This window comes from Oncorhynchus clarkii, chromosome 4 (assembly GCF_045791955.1).
Source record: "Oncorhynchus clarkii lewisi isolate Uvic-CL-2024 chromosome 4, UVic_Ocla_1.0, whole genome shotgun sequence".
Classification (NCBI taxonomy): Eukaryota; Metazoa; Chordata; class Actinopteri; order Salmoniformes; family Salmonidae; genus Oncorhynchus; species Oncorhynchus clarkii.
Window position 1 is genome coordinate 60,813,266 of NC_092150.1, and position 24,294 is coordinate 60,837,559.

Sequence of the window (24,294 nt, forward strand, 5' to 3'; positions counted from 1 at the left end):
TTTGGAAAGGCACACACACACTTGTCTATATAAAAAGGTCCCACAGTTGACTGTGTATGTCAGAGAAAAAACCAAGCCATGAGGTCGAAGGAATTGTCCGTAGAGCTCCGAGACAGGATTGTGTCGAGGAACAGATCTGGGGAAGGGTACCAAAATAATTCTGCAGCATTGAAGGTCCAGGAACAGTGGCCACCATCATTCTTAAATGGAAGACGTTTGGAGGCAACAAGATTCTTCCTAGAGCTGGTCGCCCGGCCAAACTGAGCAATCGGGGGAGAAGGGCCTTGGTCAGGGAGGTGACCAAGAACCCAATGGTTAGACTGACAGAGCTCCAGAGTTCCTCTGTGGAGATGGTTGTCCTTCTGGAAGGTTCTCCCACCTCTTCAGCACTTTACCAATCAGGCCTTTATGGAGTGGCCAGACGGACGACACTCCTCAGTAAAAGGCACATGACATACCGCTTGGAGTTTGCCAAAAGGCACCTAAAGACTCTCAGACCATGAGAAAGAAGATTCTCTGGCTTGATGAAACCAAGATTGAACTCTTTGGCCTGAATGCCAAGTGTCACTTCTAGAGGAAACCTGACACCATCGCTACGGTGAAGCATGGTGGTGGCAGCATCATGCTGTGGGGATGTTTTTCAGCGGCAGGTACTGGGAGACTAGTCAGGAACCAAGGAAAAGATGAATGGAGCAAAGTACTGAGCGATCCTGGATGAAAACCTGCTACAGAGCGCTCAAGACCTCGGAAGGTGAACCTTATCCCCAGTCTAACAGGACAAAAACCCTAAGCACACATCCATGACAATGCAGGAGTGGCTTCGGGACAAGTCTCTGAATGTCCTTGAGTGGCCTAGCCAGAGCCCGGACTTGAACCCAATCTAATATCTCTGGAAAGAACTGAAAATAGCTGTGCAGCAATGCTCCCCATCCAACCTGACAGAGCTTGAGAAGATCTACAAATAAGAATTGGAGAATTCCAAATACAGGTGTGCCAAGCTTGTAGCGTCATACCCAAGACTCAAGGCTGTAATCGCTGCCAAAGTTGCTTCAACAAAGTACTGAGTAAAGGGTCTGAATACTTATGTAAAAATGTGATTTCAGTTTATTTTTTAATACATTTGCAAAAATGTCTAAAATCCTGTGTTTTGCTTTGCCACTAGGGGGTATTGTGTGTAGATATTTAATTAATTTTAGAATAAGACTAAGCTAACAAAACGTGAAAATGTCAAGGGGTCTGAATACTTTCCGAAGGCACTGTACCTGTTCCCAATAGTTCTTAAACATGTTATATACAGTAATGGTTAATAAAATTATAGTGAATATAACTTTAAAAAAAGGGAAAAACTAGGGATATAACTGCAGCAAATGAACCTTTCCACAATTTCACCTGTCACCTCCCTTGTAAACCATCATAATATATACTTTGAAGTACAAGACCCAAACGGTTAGTTACATGTAAATCAGTAAAACCAGAGGATTGTGCAAAACATTTGAAGGACTGTAGCAGCAACAGCAGGTCTGGTCAAATGAAACGGCAAGACAACATTTCAAAGTAAGATCAATTCTCATTGTAAGTTTAGATCTCTAAATCAACTTTCTTCTTGCACAGATACTTAAAGCTACTGGGATTCATTCTATTAATTGGGAAAAGCAGTGACAGATATCATGATTTCTTTTGCAGCCTATTGACATCATTCATTTGACCAGACAATCAGCCTCCTGGTAAACCATTGGCATAATATACAATTCTCCCTCAAAACAAAAGTCTCATTCTCACTGACTGACTGTACCATTACATTCAAATGAGGCGCAAGTGAACCCCGCAATAAAGGAACGAAAAACAAGTCAAATACTTTCAAATCTAGCAAGCAAATTCTAAGGCAACATGTGAACTAAAAACATATAGGCGAGGGATAGGCCTCTTGTACATCTCTGCATTCCCATACCAGATAAAAGTATAATCTCTAACACCAAAATGGATAGGAAAAAAACAAAAGGAAACAAAATTAAGTCATGATAAAGATGTTGCACTTTGAACCTCGTACATAGTTTATTTCAATTAAACAGGTTGAGAAAAGAAGTCTGTCGTCTTTGCTTGTGTTTTTTGTGGTTGTTGAAAACAGACTATATTTAATCTCTGTTTGAGGCCCGACCCATGTTTCTATCCAGGTACTTGTGACAAGCCAAGTCCTTCCTTTTTTATCAAAGACATCATGGATGTGCAAGGCATATCTAAAATACATCCCCCGGTAAAATAAATAGAACATACATTAAATACTTTCAGATAGGTTGTGGTGGATTTCTTTTGTAAGGGGTTGTGCTCACAGAAAAAAAAAGTGGCTATTTTTGCATTAAAGGGTAACAAAACAACACTTAGAGATCAAAGATTAGTCAAATAGATTCTGGTCATAATTCATTAAAACACCAACTTCTGCACATAATTCACACTTTTTGTCTAGACCGTCTTTGTTTTTCACATTCTCAAGGACATATGGCCATTGGCCAGTTAGGAGGACAGGTCAGGGTAAAACTAACCAATGGGAGGACTGGACTGTGGGAGGAGGGGTGGACACACACACTGACCAGGCAGCCCAGGGGAGGGTCCGAGGGGCCCTGAGAGCAATAGAGACAAACATATTTCACACCCCTCACTGGCCTCCCTCTCCAATCAGGCTCAGCAGTTACTGTACTCACATACTTCAAGAAGCAGCTGCAGTTACTGTACTATGCTCACACACCTCAAGAAGCATCGCATCCTGACTAAAAGGATGGCTGACAATCGAGGCCTAGAAGCCCATCGCTCGGTCCCGTGTGTTCACTGATCCCAGAGCAGGCAATTTAGGACTCCAGCTCTTTATGGGCAGAGAGAGCAGATGCATGCTGATTGTTTTGGCCTGCTATCAAATAATATACTGTAAAGATGTGCAAGAGATATTCCATAACAGCTTGATTGAGTGCACATCTAATATTCCGTTCCATGTTATCAGCAGGCTGTGTCAATAATGCAACATGCAGGTACACAGTAAAACACAGGTCTCTTTACAGTACAAGGTAAAATGAGATCCACTCACTGGAACCTACAGGGTGAAGGCGTGGGCACCTAGGTTGAGATCATAGTTGTCATGGGGCAGAGGGAGGAGGAGGAGGAGGAGAGAGATAGTGTCAATTATTTTGCAGGTAGGGTCTGGGTTTCAGACTAGACTACAGGTGACCCAGGAAAGAGCAGAGGCAGGGGAGTAGAACAGGGGATATGACATGGGAACAGTTTGTTTGTGTGTCTCTGCAGCACGAGCCAGGTGGCGGCCAGCTTGTGGCCCATCACGAGGTGCCCTGTCTCTTCTGTTGCTGAGCACGGATCAGTTCCAGCTGCTTTTTGCAATTCTGGTAGTAGGTGGACAGAGACTTGTTCTCCTCCAGTAGCTTCTTGTGCTCCTGGACCAGGCGGGACGTGTTCTGCTGGTCCTTCTCGTCTCGGTCCAGTTCAGCGATCAACTCTTTCCTGGAGATATAAATTGGTTTTATTTACACATACAAATATAGCTGCCGCAATGGTGGACTTGAGCAGTTTACAATATGGAAAACTGAATAGCAGTGCGGCAGCTTACATCAGATAACAAGAACTAAAAAGAGAAGCACATTGCAAAAGAGAAAAAGGTCAAATGCAAACAGAAAGAACAATACATTTTTATTTATTATAATATTACACACGCAACATGTAAAAGTGCTGGTCCCATGTTTAATGAGCTGAAATTAAAGATCCAACAAACGTTCCATAGGCACAAAAATAGTATTTATTTCAAATTGTGCCGACATGTATTTACATCCCTGTTAGTGAGCGTTTCTCCTTTGCAAAGATAACCCATCAATCTGACAGGTGTGGCATATCAAAAAGCTGATTAAACAGCATGATCATTACAAAGGTGTACCTTGTGCTGGGGACAATAAAATGTGCAGTTTTGTCACACAACACAATGCCACAGATGTCTTAAGTTTTGAGAGAGTGTGCCATTGGCATGCTGAATGGCTACCAGAGCTGTTGCCTGATAAGTGCATGTTCATTTCTCTACTATAAGCAGACTCCAACATAATTTTTGAGAATTTGGCAGTACTGTACGTCCAACCGGCCTCACAACCACAGACCACGTGTAACCACGCCAGCCCAGGACCTCCACATCCGGCTTCTTTACCTGCGGGAACGTTGAGACCAGCCACCCGGACAGCTGATGAAACTGAGAAGTATTTCTGTCTTTAATAAAGCCTTTTTTCTTATTCTGATTGGCTGGGCCAGGCTCCCCCAGTGGGTGGGCCTAGCTCCATCCATGGCTGCGCTCCTGTCAAGTCATGTGAAATCCATAGATTAGGGCCTAAGTAATTCATTATATGTACTTTTCCTTATATGAACTGTAACTGGGTAAAATCGTTGAAACTGTTGCATTTACAAGGCCAAATGCCACCGTTTTTGTCTCAATATCAAATAATTTCTGGTTAACAAGTACCTTACTGTGATTGTAACAAATAAACTATTTTAATTTAAAACAAATATAGTTTCTCAGCAAAGCGCACTTTCTCAAGCAAGAATTTAACTCAGCGTCAGAGTACTCTGATTGGAGAGAAAACTAGCTGTTATTGGCAGAGAGGTCTGGAACTCTTTCTATTTGTATATTTACCACATGGTGATGTCACCGGGCAGGTTAAAACTAAATCCCACCAAAACAGGCTGAAATATCAGCTTGTCTTTTCAAAACAGCTCTTATACTAAAAAGGGCATGATCATCATTTTCACCATATCACAGTATTATTTGCATCTCATCGTGTGGAAATGTATATAAGACAGAAACATCACGCTTTTGACTACACTGGGCCTTTATTCCGATAATTGTGAATTACTCAGCTGTGCTTGAACAGGGGCACTTCACAATAAGCACAACAGAGGCTGGAGAGAGATGCAAAGGAGCACCAAAGCATTGGATAGCCCGTGTGAGAAAAACGCTGACTCCACAAACACGGTAGTTTCCTTGCTAAAGTCATCGTCTAGAAATATGAGCCGAGCTCTTTAACCAAACACAGCCAGTTGTTCCACTGCGCTCGACTTCCACAGCATAAGAAGGCCTGCCTGCCTTGGATTTGTCATCGAAATTCAGTAATTGCCTTTGGGTGGCCTTCTGCATAGTCATACGCCCAAGTCTAAATACGTGCTACACATGCCATGGAGCTGCTTGTTATGTTAATCACAAGACAGCCCACCCCTTAAAACCGGAGATGTTTTTTTATCACATCAAAAATATGTGTCTGGCCACATTCAGCAGGGCTTACAGTACATGAGTTAATTACATTATACACTGCAGTACCACATCAGTCCCCTTAATTTAAAAAAAAAAAAACACAGAATGAACAAATAGCGTATTATCGCAGCACTTTGGTAGGGGCTGAACGCTTGCCCTACAAGATGGAGAGGTAGAGTAAGGGTTCACTACTCACTCACCTTCTCTGGATCAGTAAGGCGATTTCTGTCTGCACTTTCAGGTAGTCCTGGGCCATTTTACAGTGCTGCTCAAACACGGCCATGGACTCTTTGGAGTTTGGGCAAGGAGCGAGGGGCTGAAAATAAACCACGCATGTTGTCATTAATTGATCTAGGGAGCTTATAGCCAGTTAGAAATACATTTTGCAACACATCTATCAGCTCTCAGAACCGTCTGAGCTTTTAAAAATACACAACATGGCTCACCGCCGTAGCCGGTGGGTATTTATAAAGACATTCCGCTTTTGGGATAGCATCATTTTCTCACTGTGACAACAGAAGTAATCCCTGCACTAATTGAGTGAATACAGTCAATTTGCAGTGTCCTTGAAAACATCGTTGAGAGGGAAAACCTCAACATTTGAAATCAAACACAAAATAGAGCAATCGACAAAAGAAAAATAATCAAAGAGTTTGTCAAATGGCCAATCGCGAGGCCAATTTTGACAGGTCACACAAACACTTGAATGGGATGGGAGTGGGATCAAGCTGTTTTGTGGCACAAAATAATGCTTAACATTCGCAGGACGGGGTCGGGGGAGGTCCGGTATGAAATGGAACCCTACCTGCAGCTGGTGGTCCAGAGTGAGATATGCCATGGGAATGGAGTTGTCTGAGCCGTTGGTATCTGGGCAGGAGAGAGGAAGACTTGTGTTTGTTTTTGGTCTGACAGTGACACCAGCACAGGCCCAGGCGGTGCAAGATGAGTCGACTGGGCAGGCACACAGTTATCAATAGACACCAGAAGTCCTTCAACAGAAATAGACCTGTGTCAGTGTCCCCGCCCCTCTCAGGCTCCGTGTGACAGCGCCTTAAATCATTGATGAGGATTACGTAATGTCTGCAGAACCTGCTCAAGTGATTTACGCCCCCATCCACAATGACATTGATGCCATTACAGCACTCAGGGTTGTGAGAGGGTGACACAACCAACACGAGACGCTGACTTCATTCAATCAAACTGGTTCTAAACGCCAACCTTCACTTTTTCGTCTCTCAACAGGACAAAGGGAATGGGATACAAGGTCTTTGGATCTTACATTTAGCAACAAGTTGAGCACCAGCATCAATATAGGATAATACAGTAAGGAACATGGGCAGTATGAGTGAATTTGCTCATCAAATTATTATTAGTACATGTACCAAACTCCTTCCAGCTCTATCTGTAGAAGCAGCTGTAGACAGTGAGATGAGCATGTTTGAGTGACAGAGGTAGACTACTATACCTGTGGGGTCATCGGGAGAGAAGCTGTACCCTCGGCTGCTGGTCTTATCAGGCGGCACCATCCTCACACTGGGACTGGAGGACCTGCTGCTGTTCCTACTCCCCTGTAACAGGACCATAACACAGTCAATCACTCATACAGCCCCTGTAACAGGCCAACAACACTGTCAATCACTCACACAGCCAATCATAGAAGAAATGGCCCTTTTGTTTTTGTCCATGGCACATACAACATCTGACACTCAAGCAAAGTCAACAATGACTACGGCAACAGAAACCCACATGAAAATCCTGAGCCTGTTCCACTGGGGTAAAACAATGCATAGTTTGTTAAGTAAAAAGTATAAAGTATAAAGGGTGAAAAACAAGGTCTAAAGTCTGTCTGTGGTCATGTACACACTTCCGCAAGAGAGAAACACGGAAGAAAATCAGAGGAACCCCAATCTCTGTCACACTATTGGGAATTCATAAAGATATTCTTTCTTAATTCACAAAAAGGTATAAGAACACAAAAATAAACAAACCCGGGTCCAAAGTCTAGTTTCTTACTAAACTCAGTGAACTTCGCTACTGCATAGCTCTGCACAGGGAGAGGTGTGCCTTTTAACAAAATATACTGTAGAAATCAACGTTTAGGAATGCAAGGACGTAGGGTCTTATTTGAAGGTTGTCCGTGGGGGGGGGAACAATGTTCTTTCTACACCTGGAATATCTCGATCTTCTCAAAAGTGACATATCAAACAGTATTCTCCATCACATCCTGTAGCATTTCCCCCCCATGGGACACCTTGTTTGACCGAGCATGTATCAAATCCTCCGAGAGCAAGCAAAACATGATAGGCGTGATCAGTCAAAATGCAAAACAATCCAAAGAAGGGAGAGAAGATACTATACCACTCTGAAAAGGAAAACAAATGAAAGGCTTCTGAAAGGCTTCTTGTACGGCGCTACACTCGACAACCCAGGCCCTGTTCTACTGCAGAGCATCTTACCTGGCTGGACTCTGTGCCGATCCCCGGGAGGTCCTGTACAGATCTACGCCTCTGAGCCTCACAGGAGGCTGTGGAAAGGATGGATCGAAAGGGAGATAGAGAAGAAATGGAGAGGGGGGGGGCATGAGCGAGACCCAGAGACAGTTCCAGGGGGACTTGTCTGTTGTCTGTGGTGAGGGATGAGGGATCCGATCCACAGAGCCAGGACAGCTGCACAGATTTAACCCCCGACTCCCTGGCCTGTCAACATGTGCTATGGCATGGCCATGAAATGACCATAGAGCAGCAGTTATCATCCCCAACCTTTACACGAACACGGCACAACACACGCGCAGACAAACCCCACCACTGCCATAACCCCATTGCAGACCACACCTACTGTACCACATGAATAGGTAAGCCTCACTGTGTCACGTGTTTGTGCAGATCTGCTTGTTTGGGTTGGTGGGGCTGGTGAACTAGGCTATTTCAGGGCTCACACATTGCAGGGTCTCAGACAAGACAAGCAGGCCTGGCCCTGTCCTTTAGTCTTCCTCATTAATCCCCAGCCAAGGTAAACCTGAGGTTGGCTCTGACCTGCCTGGCATCTTCAGAATATCAGGAGAAATTCCAGCCATCTGGCAGTTGAAGATATTATTAGTTCCATCTCTGCCGGAGAACTTTGAACAATGTCTTCAGAGTCACGTCTTACTGTTGGAATATCGAGCTGCTGGAAATGATCTGACAATGAGAGCATTGTGGTCTTTTTATCCTCCGCACACTCCTTGCTGTCAATCTCAGAGACCCATACAATACCACTTGAACTACTGCAATGTGGGAAACAATAATGGTAACCATTAAAATATTAGATTTGGGACAATTGAAGTCATTTGAAATACTTGCCAACACCTGAAATATCAGGATTTTTATATAAAAAACAACAACTATGGAACCTAACATCTAAAACTACCAGGAATGTAGGTTTGTGAAATGTGGCACTACAGGGAACAGAGATGGGGGCAATTACCCTTGGTCTATTTTCTGGTACAGTAGGTCTAAGTACTAATCTAATGGTCTTACCATTTTAACTCTACCTTTCCAAAGTAGGATATATCTATAGCACAACACGTTTAAACCAATAGACACACAGGCAGAGACACTGTCACTGCAGTGATTGTTGCTCTAGGGCCTATACATCAGAATAAGGTCCTGTTATTGTCGTGTCGTTTGTAAAAAAAATTATACTTTGCGACTAGAGCCATTTTAAGTTCCAGCTTACTACGATACAAAACTGAAGACATTTGAATTAGAATGCCAATCCAAAACGTCAACAAACTTTAAAAAATCAAGTAACACTTCGTACTAACTGAGCTACTAAATAGAGACTGGTGTCAAATGAACTGTAGGAATGAGTGACACCCAGGTGTGCCACATACAGTGATAACAACCCTGTCATACCTTTAATATCCCCTTACGTCAGCCCTCTCCCTTAGTCACTCGGTTTAATTAACTACTCATTCAACATGTCTTACAGCTCCTACTTCCTAAATAGAAAAGGCCTGCGATATCCAGTGCTGCTGTCCCCATTTCTTTCATCCTTATATCGGATGGTAATAATAGCTGTGTGACCCACAATGTGAGGGAAATTAATCAAAATGACTTTTACAAAGTTAATGGATGTAAAGAAGCAAAAAAAAAAAGAAAAAAAAAAGATATATTCGCAGAGCTTTTAACAGACGTCCTCTACGCATGAGACAAGGACGAGCTGAGAGGGGACGAGCTGAGAGGGGAGCTAGCAACCAAGCCAACTGATTTACTCCCTCCTTGCCTGCAGTAAAACCAGAATGACATCTGAGAGACAAACAGGACCATGAGTTATGCATCTTATCATCACACAAATTTCACCCCCCCCCCCCTCCGATTGCAAATATGCTGATTAGATAACCGGTCTATGCCCCTAAATCAAGAGTCTATTCTATTAGTTTTGCACCAGGCTAACTCAAGTCTGGATTCATCCATGAATCTGGATTAGATAGATTAAAAGACGGATCTATGTGAATTGAAATGGCTCCATCAGCACCTTGTGACTAGAGGGTGAAACCCCAATAAGGCCGCCACCATGTTAACTCATGCCCCTTTAAAACATCTTGTCAAAACCACAAAAGACAAGAGAGGAAAGAGAACTCTGTGTTACTCCAGGTTTATCATCATTCATAAAATAATGACTTATTTAGATTGGGGAATATTTTTTTATCTCCCCATATTTCAATTCAAACAGAAAATGCAAAGACAAAGTATAAGGTGTTTGGCCAGTTACCACTACAGGAGCCAGTGACCCTTGTAGCCTGTGATACCTGGAGTAACAGACACTACAGGAACAGCAGTGTCAGAGCCCAGAGCAAACAGAGGAACCCGCTGATTCAGTTCAGTCAAGCCAGCCACACCCAGGGCACCAGGTAGCCTGGTGGTCCGCACTGGTACCTGTGAAGACGATCTTGGGAACGTCCAGAATGGTGCCAAATGACGCCGTTTTACGGTGGCCTCGTTTATACTGGGGACGTGCTGCAACAGATACACATACACACACAGCTGGCGTACACATGCATGCAGACAAAGAGAGAGGGCCCAGAGCTGGAGCATACATGTCGGACGGTGCCCTCTCCCCCTCACTCCTCTCTGGACTCTACTGGCATGCAGAGCACAAAAGTACATGCACATTGCACGGGAAGCATGCGTCCTGTGGTTAGTCGATTGGTTCGACATCACAGTGCTAGCGATGCGGATTTAGGCCCGACATGGGAAGTCTCAGCACAGACATGTTAGGCATTCAGCTACATGTAGCAAGCAGTTTGAATGTACCAATAGGAATATTTACTATGAATCCACTTAGAAAAGATGATCAAATCATATAGATGGCTCTGAAGATTGTAATATACATATAGAACATTTGATTTATACACAGTAACTACAGCATAATTGATTTAACTATTGAAGAGCTTTGAGGATGTACAGATTAAAGCTAAATACATTATTATTATTCATATGATATACCATTGACAACAATAACACATGGAACGTTGAAAATAATTGACATCGCAAAAACATTCTCAAAAGAAAGCTGGAAAGAAAGCATGAGGGAAAACCCTGACAAGAGACTTAATTATAGCTTTTTCATGCCAAACAGTATTTGACTGCCTCCAAAGCTTAACATTTAAACATGACAGGGCTGATGATGAATACAAGACCTCCTCTCAGCCGCCGATCTGTGTGAGGGAGGAGAGATGATTGGCACCAGTGCCTAGGGGGATATGAAGGCGCTTATATGAGGGGTGAGGCATGCAGTTTGACGGAGAGGGAGACATGATAGTCGCTTCTAACGGCATAGACATTTCTCCATCTCTCGTATTGGGATGAAACCCACTTCAGTAGCTGATGTAAGATTACTGTATGCATGCATGCATCTATCGAGCTCTTACAGAATGCCATGGGCAGTTTATGTAAAACATTTGCATATTCATATGTACATCTCTGAGGACTATATCGTTGGCTGGCCTACTTCAATGTTACAGAATCTGTATCTCCATCAGTGTTGGGGTCGTAATTAAGATGTTTTTAATATATTACCCATTACATCTTTTAACAATAACATATTACTTGACTTATTACTCCCTGGGAAAAGTAATTAGTTCCACTACTTGTTATATTACTTTTGCATTACACCCTCAAAACGTTGTGTGTCCTCACTCAATGTAAACAATGTCAACGTTACGTAGACCTAAAGCACGGTCTAAGGCACTGCACCTCAGTGCAAGAGGCGTCACTACAGTCACTGGTTCAAATCCAGGCTGTATCACATCTTGGCCGTGATTGGGAGTCCTACAGGGCAGCGCACAATTGGCCCAGCATCGTCCGGGGTAAGCCATCACTGTAAATAAGAATTTATTCTTAACTGGCTTGCCTAGTTAAATAAAGGTTATATTTTTTTTAAAGTTAAAAAGTAGCCCAATAATGACAGATTCTACTGTCGATAAGGGCAGCATTTCCTCAACTACATACCCAGCTACAAGTTTGTTGAGCTCTCCATGGGTTACAGCGTGTCCTCCAGAACGATTCAAATCAAGTCTTTGTTGTTTGGATGAGACAGGCCTAAAGCAGGGATCGTCAACTAATTTCAACCAAATTTTTCTTGAGGGGACGGTCGAGGGTTCGGAACATAATTACAATTAACTGTAGACTGCAAACTAACCGCAAGAAGCCCAAACATATAAAATATTTGACTAAAACAACAATTTCAAACCTTGCTTACATTTGTATACGATCACGTCTCTCTATTATGCGTGAGAAAACTTGTGAACAGATAAATATTTAAAAAATATTTTTTTTATAACTTGATGACACAGACACACACACACACAGTACCAGCCAAAAGTTTAGACACACCTACTCATTCAAGGGTTTTTCTTTATTTGACCATTTCCGACATTGTAGAATAATAGTGAGGACATCAAAACTATGAACACATATGGAATCATGTAGTAACCATAAAGGTGTTAAACAAATCTAAATATATTTTATATTTGAAATTCTTCAAAGTAGCCACTCTATGCCTTGATGACAGCTTTGCACACTCTTGGCATTCTCTCAACCAGCTTCATGAGGAAGTCACCTGGAATGCAGGTTAACAGGTGTGCCCTGTTAAAAGTTAATTTGTGGAATTTCTTTCCTTCTTAATGCATTTGAGCCAATCAGTTGTGTTGTGACAAGGTAGGTGTGGTATACAGAAGATAACCCTATTTGGTAAAATAGACCAAGTCCATATTATGGCAAGAACAGCTCAAATAAGCAAAGAGAAACGACAGTCCATCAATTACTTTAGGACATGAAGGTCAGTCCATCCAGAAAAGTTGCAGTCGGAAAAACCATCAAGCGGTATGATGACTGGCTCTCATGAGGACCACCACAGGAAAGGAAGACCCAGAGTTACCTCTGCTGCAGAGGATAAATTCATTAGAGTTACCAGGCTCAGAAATTGCAGCCCAAATAAACGCTTCAGAGTTCAAGTAAGAGGCACATCTCAACATCAACTGTTCAGAGGAGACTGTGTGAATCAGGCCTTCGTGGTCGAATTGCTGCAAAGAAACCATTACTAAATGTCACAAATAAGAAGAGACTTGCTTGGGCCAAGAAGCACAAGCAATGTCTTTGTGAGAAGCAGAGTAGGTGAACAGATTATCTCCACATGTGTGGTTCCCACCGTGATGCATGAAGGAGGTGGTGTGATGGTGCTTTGCTGGGGACAATGTCGGTGATTTATTTAGAATTTAAGGCACATTTAACCCGCATGGCTACCAAAGCATTCTGCAACGATACCGTCATCCCATCTGGTTTGTGCAGTGTAAGGGCTATTTAACCAAGGAAAGTGATGGATGACCTGGCCTCCAATCACCCGACCTCAACCCAATTGAGATGGTTTGGGATAAGTTGGACCGCAGAGTGTAGAAAAAACAGCCGACAAGTGCTCAGCATACGTGGGAACTCCATCAAGACGGTTGGAAAAGCATACCAGGTGAAGCTGGTTGAGAAAATGCCAAGAGTGTGCAAAGCTGTCATCATGGCAAAGGATGGTTACTTTGAAGAATCTCTGACGTTTAAAACGTTTTTGGTTACTACATGATTCCATGTGTTATTTTGTAGTTTTGTTCTACAATGTAGGAAATAGTAAAAATAAAGAAAAAACCTTGAATGAGTAGGCGTGTCCAAACTTTTGACTGGTACTGAGCAAGTGCCTTCAGAAAGTATTCATACCCCTTGACCTAATCCACATTGTTGCGTTACAGCCTGAATTCAATATTTTTTTCTGACCCATCCACACACAATACCTCATAACGAACAAGAGGGAAAATGTTTAGAAATTTTAGCAAATGTATTGAAAAGGAAATACAGAATTCTCATTTACATAAGTATACACAACCCTTTGCTATGAAACTCCAAATTGAGCTCAGGTGCATCCAATATCCTTTGATTATCCTTGAGATGTCACTAGAACGTGATTGGAGTCCACCTGTGGCCAATTCAATTGTTTGGACATGATTTGGAAGGAAACACACTTGTCTAGATAAGGTCCCACAGTTGACAGTGTCAAAGCAGAAAGTCCAAGGAACTGGCCGTTGATCTCCGAGATAGAATTGTGACGAGGCATATATCTGGGGAGGGGTATACAACTATTTCTAGAGTGTTGACATTTTCTACCCAGACTCTGCCTAGAGCTGGCCGTCTGACCAAACTGAGAAACCAGGCTAGGACATTGTCAGAGAGGTGACCAAGAACCCAATGACCACTCTGACAGAACTGCAGAGTTCCTTAGCTGAGAGAAAATGCCAGAAGGACATCAGTCTCTTCAGCACTTCACCAATCTGGGCTTTATGGGAGAGTGGCCAGACGGAAGCTATTGCTGTGAAAAAGGCACATGACCGCATGCCTGGATTTGCAAAAAGGCACGTGAAAGACTCAGAGCACAAGGCAAAAGATAATGTGGTTTGATGAGACAAAATTTGGACTATTTGGCCAGAATGCAAAGCACAGCTCATCACCCATCTAACACCATCCCTACCTTGAAACATGGTGGTGGCAGCATCATGCTATGGGGATGCTTTTCAGCGGCAGTGACTGGGAGACTGGTAAGTATAGAGGGAACAATTAATGGAGCTAAATACAGGCAAATCCTTGATGAGAACCTGCTTCAGAGTGCAAACAACCTTAGACCCGGACAAAGATTTACATTTCAACAGGACAATGACCCAAAACATGCAGCCCTTTGGCTGTATGCGAAAGTTCCTGAGTGGCCCAGCCAAAGCCCAGACTTGAATCCCATTGAAAATCTGTGCAAAGACTTGAAGATTGTTGTTCACCGCCCCTCCCCATTGAGAAAATATACAAGGAAGAGAATCTCCAAATTCAGATGTGCAAAGCTGGTAGATATACTGACGACAACTCAAAGCTATAATCCCCGCCAAAGGTGATTTTCTACAAAGTGTTGACTCAGGAGTATGAAAACGTACAATGTGTAAATGAGATATTTCAGTATTTAATTAGCAACAATTTTAATTCTAAAAACACATTTTCACTTTGCCATTATGGGGTAGTGTGTGTAAAAATCTGTTTAATCCAGCATTTCCTCAGGCTGCAACACAACAAAATGTGGAATCAGCCTTGTGGTATGAATACTTTCTGAAGGCACCGTATATATATTTTAGTTCATTTATTTTAGCTCAGAAAACTCAAGGCCAAATAAAACCAGGGCTGTCAGTTGGGGAACACTGGACGACAGTAATCTTCAGCAGCAGTGGTCAGGTCTCGGGGGGGGGGGGGGGGGGGGGGTGGTCTTCCACTAAGAGTTTTGTGTTGGCGTGTTGCCTTTGCAGGTGCTTCAAGAGATTGGACGTCGTGTTTCTAGCAGTGGAGACGTGTGTTTCTCGCTTGGGCCCGGCTGACATTTTACAGTTATATTCTTGTCATTTTGTCCTACCAAATCAAAGTAATGGGCGCACTACCATGCTGAGAAAGTCAATGTCTTAGATGCTTCTGCCATTTTTCATCTCCCTCACTAATTCAGTTATTAAAAGTGTGTGTGTATAAACAGGAACTTGGTGAGAAGACAAATTCATTATATTTTTATATTATGCCAAGAGGGAATAAAATCACTCATATTTATGAGAATCAATAACTGTAATAGGAAGGGAATAAAGTAAATACCCATTTATTTGATCAGTAACTGTAATATTATTACTCAAATTGGAACGGTAACTCCGTTATATTAATCCTTACCGCAAAATTTTACATTGTTAACCGCAACACCGATCTCCATACTCTACAGCAGTTTGTGTGGGGTGTGTTACGAAAATATGTAGACCTATACCTGTCGTCTTGCATAATCCATTGTGGGGTATGTAGGTTGTAGATCCTGACGTTACCTGCAGGAGCGAAAGGCACCCTGTGCTCCAGCTCTGACAGGTCTGCGCTCATTCTTTTGCTCTCGGAGGCCACCAGGCTGTGGGTTCGCCCCGACAGACTCTCAACACTGCCCCCTCTGGACAGAGGCAGGCTCCGCAATGGGTCTCCCTGGAGAGCACAGACAAAACAGATACTGTTTTGGGCTACTGTACATTTGACTAATATTCACTTAGGTCACCAAATTATGGTCTAGAGTACTGATGGTTACTTCAAAATGACCATGATTACTTTCATGCGAGGCTTGTGTAAATCGTTTCGTTTACATCAACACAAACGTAATTGCCTTCATTTGTCTACCTTTTCTTTCTAGTCACTTGACAAAGTAAATTGTTCCAGTTTAATTGTTGTGGTAGAAATGGCTAGCAATGTACAGTACAGCTTGCCGCCTTACCTTTGGCCTGAACTGATGTGCAAACTGAGGTTTGATCTTGATTGTGTCGTTGCTCCCCTGAGAGTCCACATGCTCCACGTTTGTGTCACTCTTGCTGCTAGTGCAATCCACATAGGAACCTATAATACCCAATGGAGAGGTAGTGAGACAACGGAGATATTGCCACATTACGTCAATGATGTGTCATGAAGGTAAAACTATAGTGCAGGTAATAAAAGCTTCCATCATTTCAAGGACATAGATTTCTATTTATTTATTTAACCTTTAATTGTAGCAGGGAGTCCCATTGAGACCAAGGTCTATTTTGCAAAGGAGCCCTGCATCTCAATAATAACTCAATTAGCAGCATAGGAGCAACAACATTACTCAGTAAAATACCTGTGCTGGAGGCCGAGTTACTCTGTCCTTCATCTGAATACTGGTAAGGGTATTGCAAGGGTTCATCAGATCCTGGGAAGCACTGGAAAAGAGGTTGACAGAGATGGGGGAGTGCCATTACCAACACTGACCGATAGATAAGCAGTCTGAGAACAGGACACCACGGAAAGAGTCCTGCATGCATAAAGGGTTAGTGTCGGCATAGAATTAAAAATAACACTGGAATGGACATTGTGGCGGTCAATGACTGCAGGATGTCCATCTTGGCCAAGCAATCTTTCATTTAATGCATCTCTATGAGTATGAGTGCGTGTCTAGGAGGGTCTTTACCCTCATAAGATGGGTCATGATCTTGACTATCTCCTCCATGGAGGGCCTCTGGGAGGGGTCTTTGGACCAGCAGCGGGTCATCAGGCTCTCGATGGGCTTGGGAAGGCTCTTGATAAGCGGTGGCCGGGTGCCTGAACACCATCAACACAAACAGATAAGGACACATTAGATCAATATTCATCTCTACGAATACAAACAATCACAAAACAGTCACAGTAAAACGTATGGAAACTCAAATCTGTTAACATGAGGACGTTCCAGAAAGTGCATTGCAGTACAAAACACGAAGAACACTTGCAAATGACAGCCCCTGCTGTGGAGGCTCCGCTAACGTGTCAGAGAAACGGGTGCAGCAGCAGTGTCGTGGCCCCAGGTGTACTCCTGCTCTCAGACAGTCAGTGTTTCGTTTGCATTCTGCGCCATCACTCTGTGTGTGACGGAAGAAACCGCGGGGAGCGCCTCACAGGCGAGCATCTTTTAATTGCTCTTCATCGTCAGCCTCGTAACTCATTTAATCTCTCAGCAGGTCTCACTGGGGACCTGGCTCTGAAACACCAGGGCGATTGACATGTCAGCACCACCATGAACGAATTCACCTCCCCAACCTCCATCCCCACCACTTGGACTCACCGTTGTGCACCGCCCACATGATGCGGAAGGCCGGCCCACCGATCTCGTCAAAGGGCTTCCGACGCGTGATCACCTCCCAGAGAATGATTCCCCAGCTGAACACATCACACTTCTCACTGTAATTGCTGCCTGAAAGCACAGAGGAGAGAAAGAGCTCCACTCAGGGCCTTTCAGATGGGGGAAAAAAAATGGTGGGCTTGACATAGCTCTGATTGACTGATGAAAGGTAATTCTCTGAGGCACAGTTAAGTGAGGAGTGTTGAGGGAGGGGATGTTTATGGGAAAGCACAGGAAGCCTTTATTTGGTCTGCACCTTTAGACCACAAATGTGATGAAAATAAGGAGGCAATTTTACTTCAGGGCTTCTCCGGAGATGCATAATTACTGTGGCCATTACTGCGGAATTAAACTGCTCTTCACACACATGTTATGGGTTGTGTCCCAAATGGCACTCTATTCCCTATTTAGTGCACTATTTCTGACCAGGGCTCTGGAATAAAGTAGTGCGCTATATAAAGGAATAGTGTAATTTGGGACTTAAAGTTGATGTGCTGCTTAGGCCTTTTGAAAACATTTCTCCCTGTGATGCAAATTAGCTTTAAGGAGGTCATTCTGGGGGCAAATGTGAGGTGCTTAATTGCATGGAGTCATGTTACTCCCTCAACAAACAAGATAATGACTACCTCATTTGTGTTTCCTCCTGACCGCCTCAATGTGTTTTGTAAAACAAAGTACATTAGGCGACCACCCGAGAGCATAGACTCAAACGCTACATTCTCTCAAGGATGAAACCTTTCCTTCCATTCCAGTTTTTTCCCCAAGGATTTTTTTCCAGCAGCGGTGGCAAAGTTAGCACAGAGACAAAATGTTGCTGTTAAAAAGCTAGTTTCCCGCAATTCTACACATTTTGCCATGGCTTATGCTATCCGAGTGACTCAAACATAACAAAATCAATGGGAATTTTAGATTCTCCCTGACTGTCTTGTTTTTTTTTGGTAGTCCTTAAAGATGATCTAATTTTTAAAATATATAGCGCCATTTTTCTACATACTTTATATCTGGTTTAAGTCGTTTAATTTAACAGTGAAACACTGCATTCACCTAAAAGTCTGCGTGCAGTAATCATGCATACCACTCAAGATATGAATGACTAAATTAAGAAAATACGAACAAAAGTTGGATAAAAACCCTGCTTTGAGAAATGGCGTCTACGTGTTTGCTGTGCCTTCCAGCGATCAAGTGAGTGACAAATCGAAAGTGGAGCACTATTACAATTAATGAGCACTTCCACCACTAGACATGAGCTCTACTATAAAACACTTTGGTCTTAACAGTAGTATCACTTAAACGCCGACGATCAATGAACTCTAGGTGAACGCATTCGTGAAAGGCTACACCTGTTTAGATAGAAAGCCCTTGTTCTCAGATGTGTGCTAAGACAGAGGCCGGACAGACATCTCTTTTACATGTGTTTCAAAAGCTCCCCATGCAGCTCATGCTTGCCTTCAAACACCTCAGGTGCCATCCAAGCTGCACTTCCCTTGTTGTTGGTCATGTGGGTCTGAATGTCGCACGCAGTCCCAAAGTCACATATCTTCAGCACCGTGCCACCGGCAACAAGGAGCAGGCTGAAACAAACAAGGAAACAAAGATCTACTCAAATGCTAGACGTGAACTTCAGTGGTTGGTGACGTGTGAGACTACGTGAGGGTAACTACCAGAGGCTGCTGAGGTCTTACTGGGTTACAAACGCTTCATAAATCCACTTTCGATTCAAGGTAAACATTTCGAATCATAAAAAACTCTGAAAAAGGAAATACATCAAGTAAGATTCTTACTTTTAAACATACAAGGAAGGGGGGAGAAGTCAAATCCCCTACAGAAAACAACTACAACCACACAAACATTCTGGCAGCACCCAATATGTAACACAAAGGACGTGAAGGTTAGGTTAACAGCACTCTGTGGCAGCATCCCAAATAGCACCCTATTAACTACATATGAGCCCTGGTCAAAAGCAGTGTGCTATAAAGGGAATAGGGTGCCATTTGGGATGTAGCCTGTGAGTTCAGCCAGTGGTCGACAGGCCTGACCCATTTCTTCCCAGCGAGTAAATTCTGGACAGGTTTCTAGGAAATGGACCAGCTGGTCATTCCCACAGTGCCCTGCCACTGCCAGGGACTTTTCCCCCCGTCAGATCCCAATAAATAACCTCTGGACCCGGTACAGCTACTCTAAGGAATTCAGTCAGAGGCATACTATGAAAACACTAAGGCCTCACTACTGAAGCCAGATAAAAAAATAAACAAACATTGGTCTATCATAACAGAGGACTAGAGGATGAAAAAAGCTATGCTCTTTTGGTTTAAAAAGTCAGATAACGCATTTCACGCTATTGCATAGTATAACATAGGCTACAACATGCAACTAACAAATGAAACCTTGAGTGGCGGCCACTTTATGGGCAGTGAAACAAGAGACAACAGAGAGTGAGGAGGTGGGGAGGAGCATACTTGGGTGGTTTGAGGTCCCTGTGAATGAGAGCCTTTGGTTTCATGCCATGGAGATAGGCGACCCCTTGGGAACACTGAAAACACCAGCTCATGGCATGGGAGGCAGTGTAACATGGGAGAGGTTCAGCACCATGCAGAACTGTGGACAGAGAACAGTGTCACTACCACAGAGAGCTCCAAATAAACACAGAACACATGCACCACACACATCTGCACAGAGACCTCGAAACCAATGCAAACACTCATCCACAAAACCAGTGGTGGAAAAAGTACCCAATTGTCATACTTGAGTAGAAGTAAATAGAAAATGACTCAGGTGAGTGAGTCACACAGTAAAATAATACTTGAGTAAAAGTCTAAAAACATTTGGTTTTTAAATATACTTCAGTATTAAAAGTAAATGTAATTGCTAAAATATACTTAAGTATCAAAAGTAAAAAAAAAGATATCAAATTGGATGTCACATGTGCCGAGTACAACAGGTCAACTTATAGACTTGACCGTGAAACGCTTACTTGCAAGCCCTTCACCAACAATGCAGTTCAAGAAATAGTTAAAATAATAATTTACTAAATTATCACAAGTAAAAAATAAATTAAAAAGTAACAATAAAATAACAATAACGAGGCTATATACTGGGGTTACCGGTACAAGGTCAATGTGTGGGGGTAAAGGTTAGTCGAGGTAATTTGTACATGTAGGTATGGGTAAAGTGACTATGCATAGATAATAAACAGCAGTGTAAAAACCAGAAGGGACAGGTTTCCTTATTTCTTTTTTTACTGATAGCCAGGAGCACAATCCAACACTCAGACATCATTTACAAACAAATCATTTGTGTTCAGTGAGTCCGCCAGATCAGAGGCAATAGTGTTAGTAATGTTCTCTCGATAAGTGCGTGAATTTGACCATTTTCCTATCACCATTCAAAATATAATGAGTACTTTTGGGTGTCAGGGAAATGTATGGATTAAAAAGTACATTATTTTCTTTAGGAATGTAATGGAGTAAAATGAAAAGTAGTCAAAAATATAAATAGTAAAGATACCCCAAAAACTACTTAAATAGTACTTTAAATAATTTGTACTTAAGTACTTTACACCACTGCACAGAACACACTCTTACAGATATGTCACACAAAGAGTTAAGAGAGTAGGTATACACCATTCAAAATACACAAATAACCACAGAATAACATCAAAGTTATAGTTTCAAGTATTCAAAGTTTTGACAACCACAACTAAGAACGTCAACTTGAATGATCCTAAAATATTACTTTACTTTAGATTCAGAGGGATAACAGGATACAAGGGGGTAAAGTGCTTGTGCAGGGAAAGGGCCATTTACACTTCCTAACTCTGATACTCCACTTACAGTTCACTGTGCAAGGACTGGCCAATGTGATAGTGGTCTATTTAAGGAATCATGCCAATAATGGGCATATTAAGATAATAGTTTGCATGAGGGTATTGGAGTTAATGACACATTGACTGCAATATTTCCACTTGTTTGGTATGTCGTGGCATGCGTTGGTTGCACTAATTTGCAAGCCATGTCAATGGCCAAGTCTACTGTGGTAGTGCAGAAGGCCATCCTACATAATCGCCCAGAGACCCACCATTGTACAGGGACCCCCCTTCAGCATATTCCATCACCAGGCAGACCTAGGCGGGAAAATTAGCATTAGGCAAGAATAACAGAAGGCTAACAATGTACTGTTCTAAGGTATTTACAACAACAACTGGCAAAACCATAGGCTACAACACACTGAAATATTGGAGTGTTTAAAAGCTGACTTACTGGATTATTGCATGAGCCATACAGCTTCACAATGTTGGGGTGATTCACACGTGAAAGTTGCCGCAGCTAGGGAGGGGAGAGAAGGCAACACAATCAAGATTGGTTTCCTTTAGTTGTAATAAACCGCATTGTCACCACTATGCAGAACATCTCTACTTGTAGCCCAGTATAATATGACAGTACCTCAACTATGAATGCTTTCCTTTCAGATTCACTCTCGATTGTCTTGATTGCGACGTCTTTGCCTTTCCATTTTGCCTTGCAGACAACACCAAAAGCGCCTCTCCCCACAACCTGAAAGAGAAGAGGTAGACAACATAAGCAAAGTGTGTTGATGCATTGTTATTAATCCCTTATAATCACGACAATCCTAAATCCACTTTCCACCTGGATATATTAGGCCTAGCTAACACTGTAGTTATTTTTTTGTGGGCAAGTTCCATTACACAATCCAGCATATCAATCACAGTATGTGCGCAGTCAACATCAGCTGATGGAGAGGGGTCTTATGTCTATGTGGAGGGCCCACCTGTGGGGAACTGCAACTAACTAACTCGCTACATAATCAAAACAAGCACTGCCAAATCGATTTGGAACATAGGTAGTTAGCTAACTGACCATTCTGTATCACGTCTATGGCTTGGGCAAAATCATTGATGAATGGCATAGCTATAGTGACATAGTTAATGGTCATGTTTAATTACCAAGCTTTTCAAAACCAGAATAAACAAACATTGCTTGCATGGTAGAACTAGCGAGTATGACGATTGAGATAAAGCATTGAGGCAACTTCAGCGTCAGGACCTGGTTTTAATGTATATGGTCATGCCACTCACATAAGAGGACGACCCCACACGTGCCAATCAAATGAAATGTTGTTGATATATAGCTTTTTAGCTACTTACCTCCTCAACTTCAATATCCACATAATCTATTTCTTCAAAGGGATATCCAGGTGGAGTTTCGAGCATATCGGCGGAAGACATTGCTAACTAACGTTACTCATTAACACCAAGATGTTCTAAAATCAAATAAATAAATAGCTAAAACATGCATAACACGCGCACTCGAAGAAACAGCAAAAAAAAAAAAATATTGCATGGCATAACTTGCCAAGACACTGGCGGACCTAACGCGGAAATAAATCAACTTTAAAAACTGGAGCTCATACACCGTGTTAGCTGGCTAGATAGCCAGCTCAGTACAATCATACACAGCCAGCTGGTAGCTAACTGAGCAAGCTACTGTAGCTAGTTAACTAGCTAAGGCAGTTTACTAACGTTACCTAAAAAGTCGACGATTGGCTAACTAGTTAGCGAACAATTTGAATACATACATGTTCAATTGCCATATCATGTACGTCAACGACGTTTGTTGACTAAAGTCATTCAGCAAGTTAGCTAGCTATACATGACACTAGGCCGCTTTCTGGCCTGGTATGCCAGCCCGTCGCCGCGGTAGACTGAGGTGCACCCCACCGGTACTAGTGGCTCCAGACATTGGGTGATTGATTTCCTCAACATTTAAAACTCAAGAGAATCGATTTGACTCGCGGACATAACTTTGAAATGACGACTCTGAGACTTCTTACATTATATACTTTTGTTTCCCCCCCCCCCCCGTATTTGTTGCAGGCAGCAGCTCCAGGAAGTTTGCTACCTTAATTATGACCCACCAGTTTTATTCCACGAATGGCAACTTCGCAAATAGTGTTACTATAATAAAAAGGATGCGAGTTTTATTAACATTATTACAATAGATGCATGCACAAGTGTGTGCCTTTTGTATAAGTATACGTCTCTTACATGTTAATAATATACATACAGTTGTAAAACGCAAATGACAGCTGTGATTTACTGCCTGAATGGAAACGTTGTTAGAGTGACACAGGTATAATGCAATGCTACTCATTTTAGTGTTTCAAAACGAAATTGTAAATTTATCAAATGGCGCATCAATCAGAGTTTGTCTGGTACTCTGGACAAAATACAATTCAGTTGTTGCCGATATAATGTGGATTAAATCCAGAGGCGCAGTTTTGGTTTTAGAAGTGGGAGGGACATAATTTTTTTTATTTTTATCCAGTTGGATAAACACTCCAAACAGCCAACCCGCCTGCTCAGAGGCGTCTGCATGGTCCTAAAGCACATCCTGTCTCGTTTTATTACATTTCAATGATAAAACTGTGTGTGTGTGTGTGTGTGTGTGTGTGTGTGTGTGTGTGTGTGTGTGTGTGTGGGGGGGGGGGGGGGGGGGGTTAAATCTGATTAAATCTGTAAATCCCTATTCACCCCAGAATCAAGTGACAGAGTAGGAACCAGCGTTTCCCAGGGGAGCCTAATTAGGGCGTGGACAGTTCAAAAAGTATAATAGCTCAGATGTATAAGAGCAGGGAAGGAAGTGACAGAGCAGGGAAGGAAGTGACGTAGCTGAGAGTACATGTCCAGAGTGAGCTATAAACACGGTGGTTGGAAGAGCGTGCTTGTTTGAAATGGAAAAGTGTTGTGGTAGCTTTTGATAAAG

At 42.6% G+C, this 24,294-nt stretch overlaps 1 protein-coding gene across 5 annotated transcripts; it reads right to left on the reverse strand.

Annotated features, from left to right (window-relative positions):
* Positions 1–1,092: 1,092 nt before the first annotated feature.
* LOC139407040 (mitogen-activated protein kinase kinase kinase 7-like) lies at positions 1,093–23,750 on the reverse strand. Of its 5 annotated transcripts, none has more exons than XM_071150336.1 (17): positions 22,677–23,750; positions 21,955–22,065; positions 21,772–21,837; positions 21,590–21,635; positions 19,972–20,110; positions 18,962–19,086; positions 17,459–17,587; positions 16,829–16,959; positions 16,499–16,580; positions 16,121–16,239; positions 15,690–15,837; positions 10,201–10,281; positions 7,741–7,808; positions 6,750–6,852; positions 6,090–6,151; positions 5,485–5,600; positions 1,093–3,501 (listed from the first exon to the last, which is right to left on the reverse strand). In XM_071150336.1, the coding sequence occupies exons 1-17, from the start codon at positions 22,755–22,757 to the stop codon at positions 3,321–3,323; spliced, it is 1,788 nt and encodes a 595-aa protein (XP_071006437.1). In that variant the 5' UTR covers positions 22,758–23,750; the 3' UTR covers positions 1,093–3,320. The 5 variants fall into 5 exon arrangements, with proteins under 5 accessions (XP_071006437.1, XP_071006439.1, XP_071006440.1 ...); XM_071150338.1 differs by having other exon boundaries at positions 23,108–23,295; XM_071150337.1 differs by having other exon boundaries at positions 3,078–3,501; positions 6,090–6,158; positions 6,775–6,852.
* Positions 23,751–24,294: the final 544 nt, after the last annotated feature.

What these genes read in the sequence shown, in the direction of transcription:
- LOC139407040 (XM_071150336.1), bottom strand. Translation starts at nt 22,757, where the DNA reads ATGTCTTCCGCCGATATGCTCGAAACTCCACCTGGATATCCCTTTGAA. An exon ending in ATGGCTCATGCAATAATCCA is followed by an intron (nt 21,636 to 21,771) that starts GTAAGTCAGCTT and finishes TTTCCCGCCTAG; the next exon opens with GTCTGCCTGGTGATGGAATA. An exon ending in TCGGCACAGAGTCCAGCCAG is followed by an intron (nt 6,853 to 7,740) that starts GTAAGATGCTCT and finishes GTCCTGTTACAG; the next exon opens with GGGAGTAGGAACAGCAGCAG.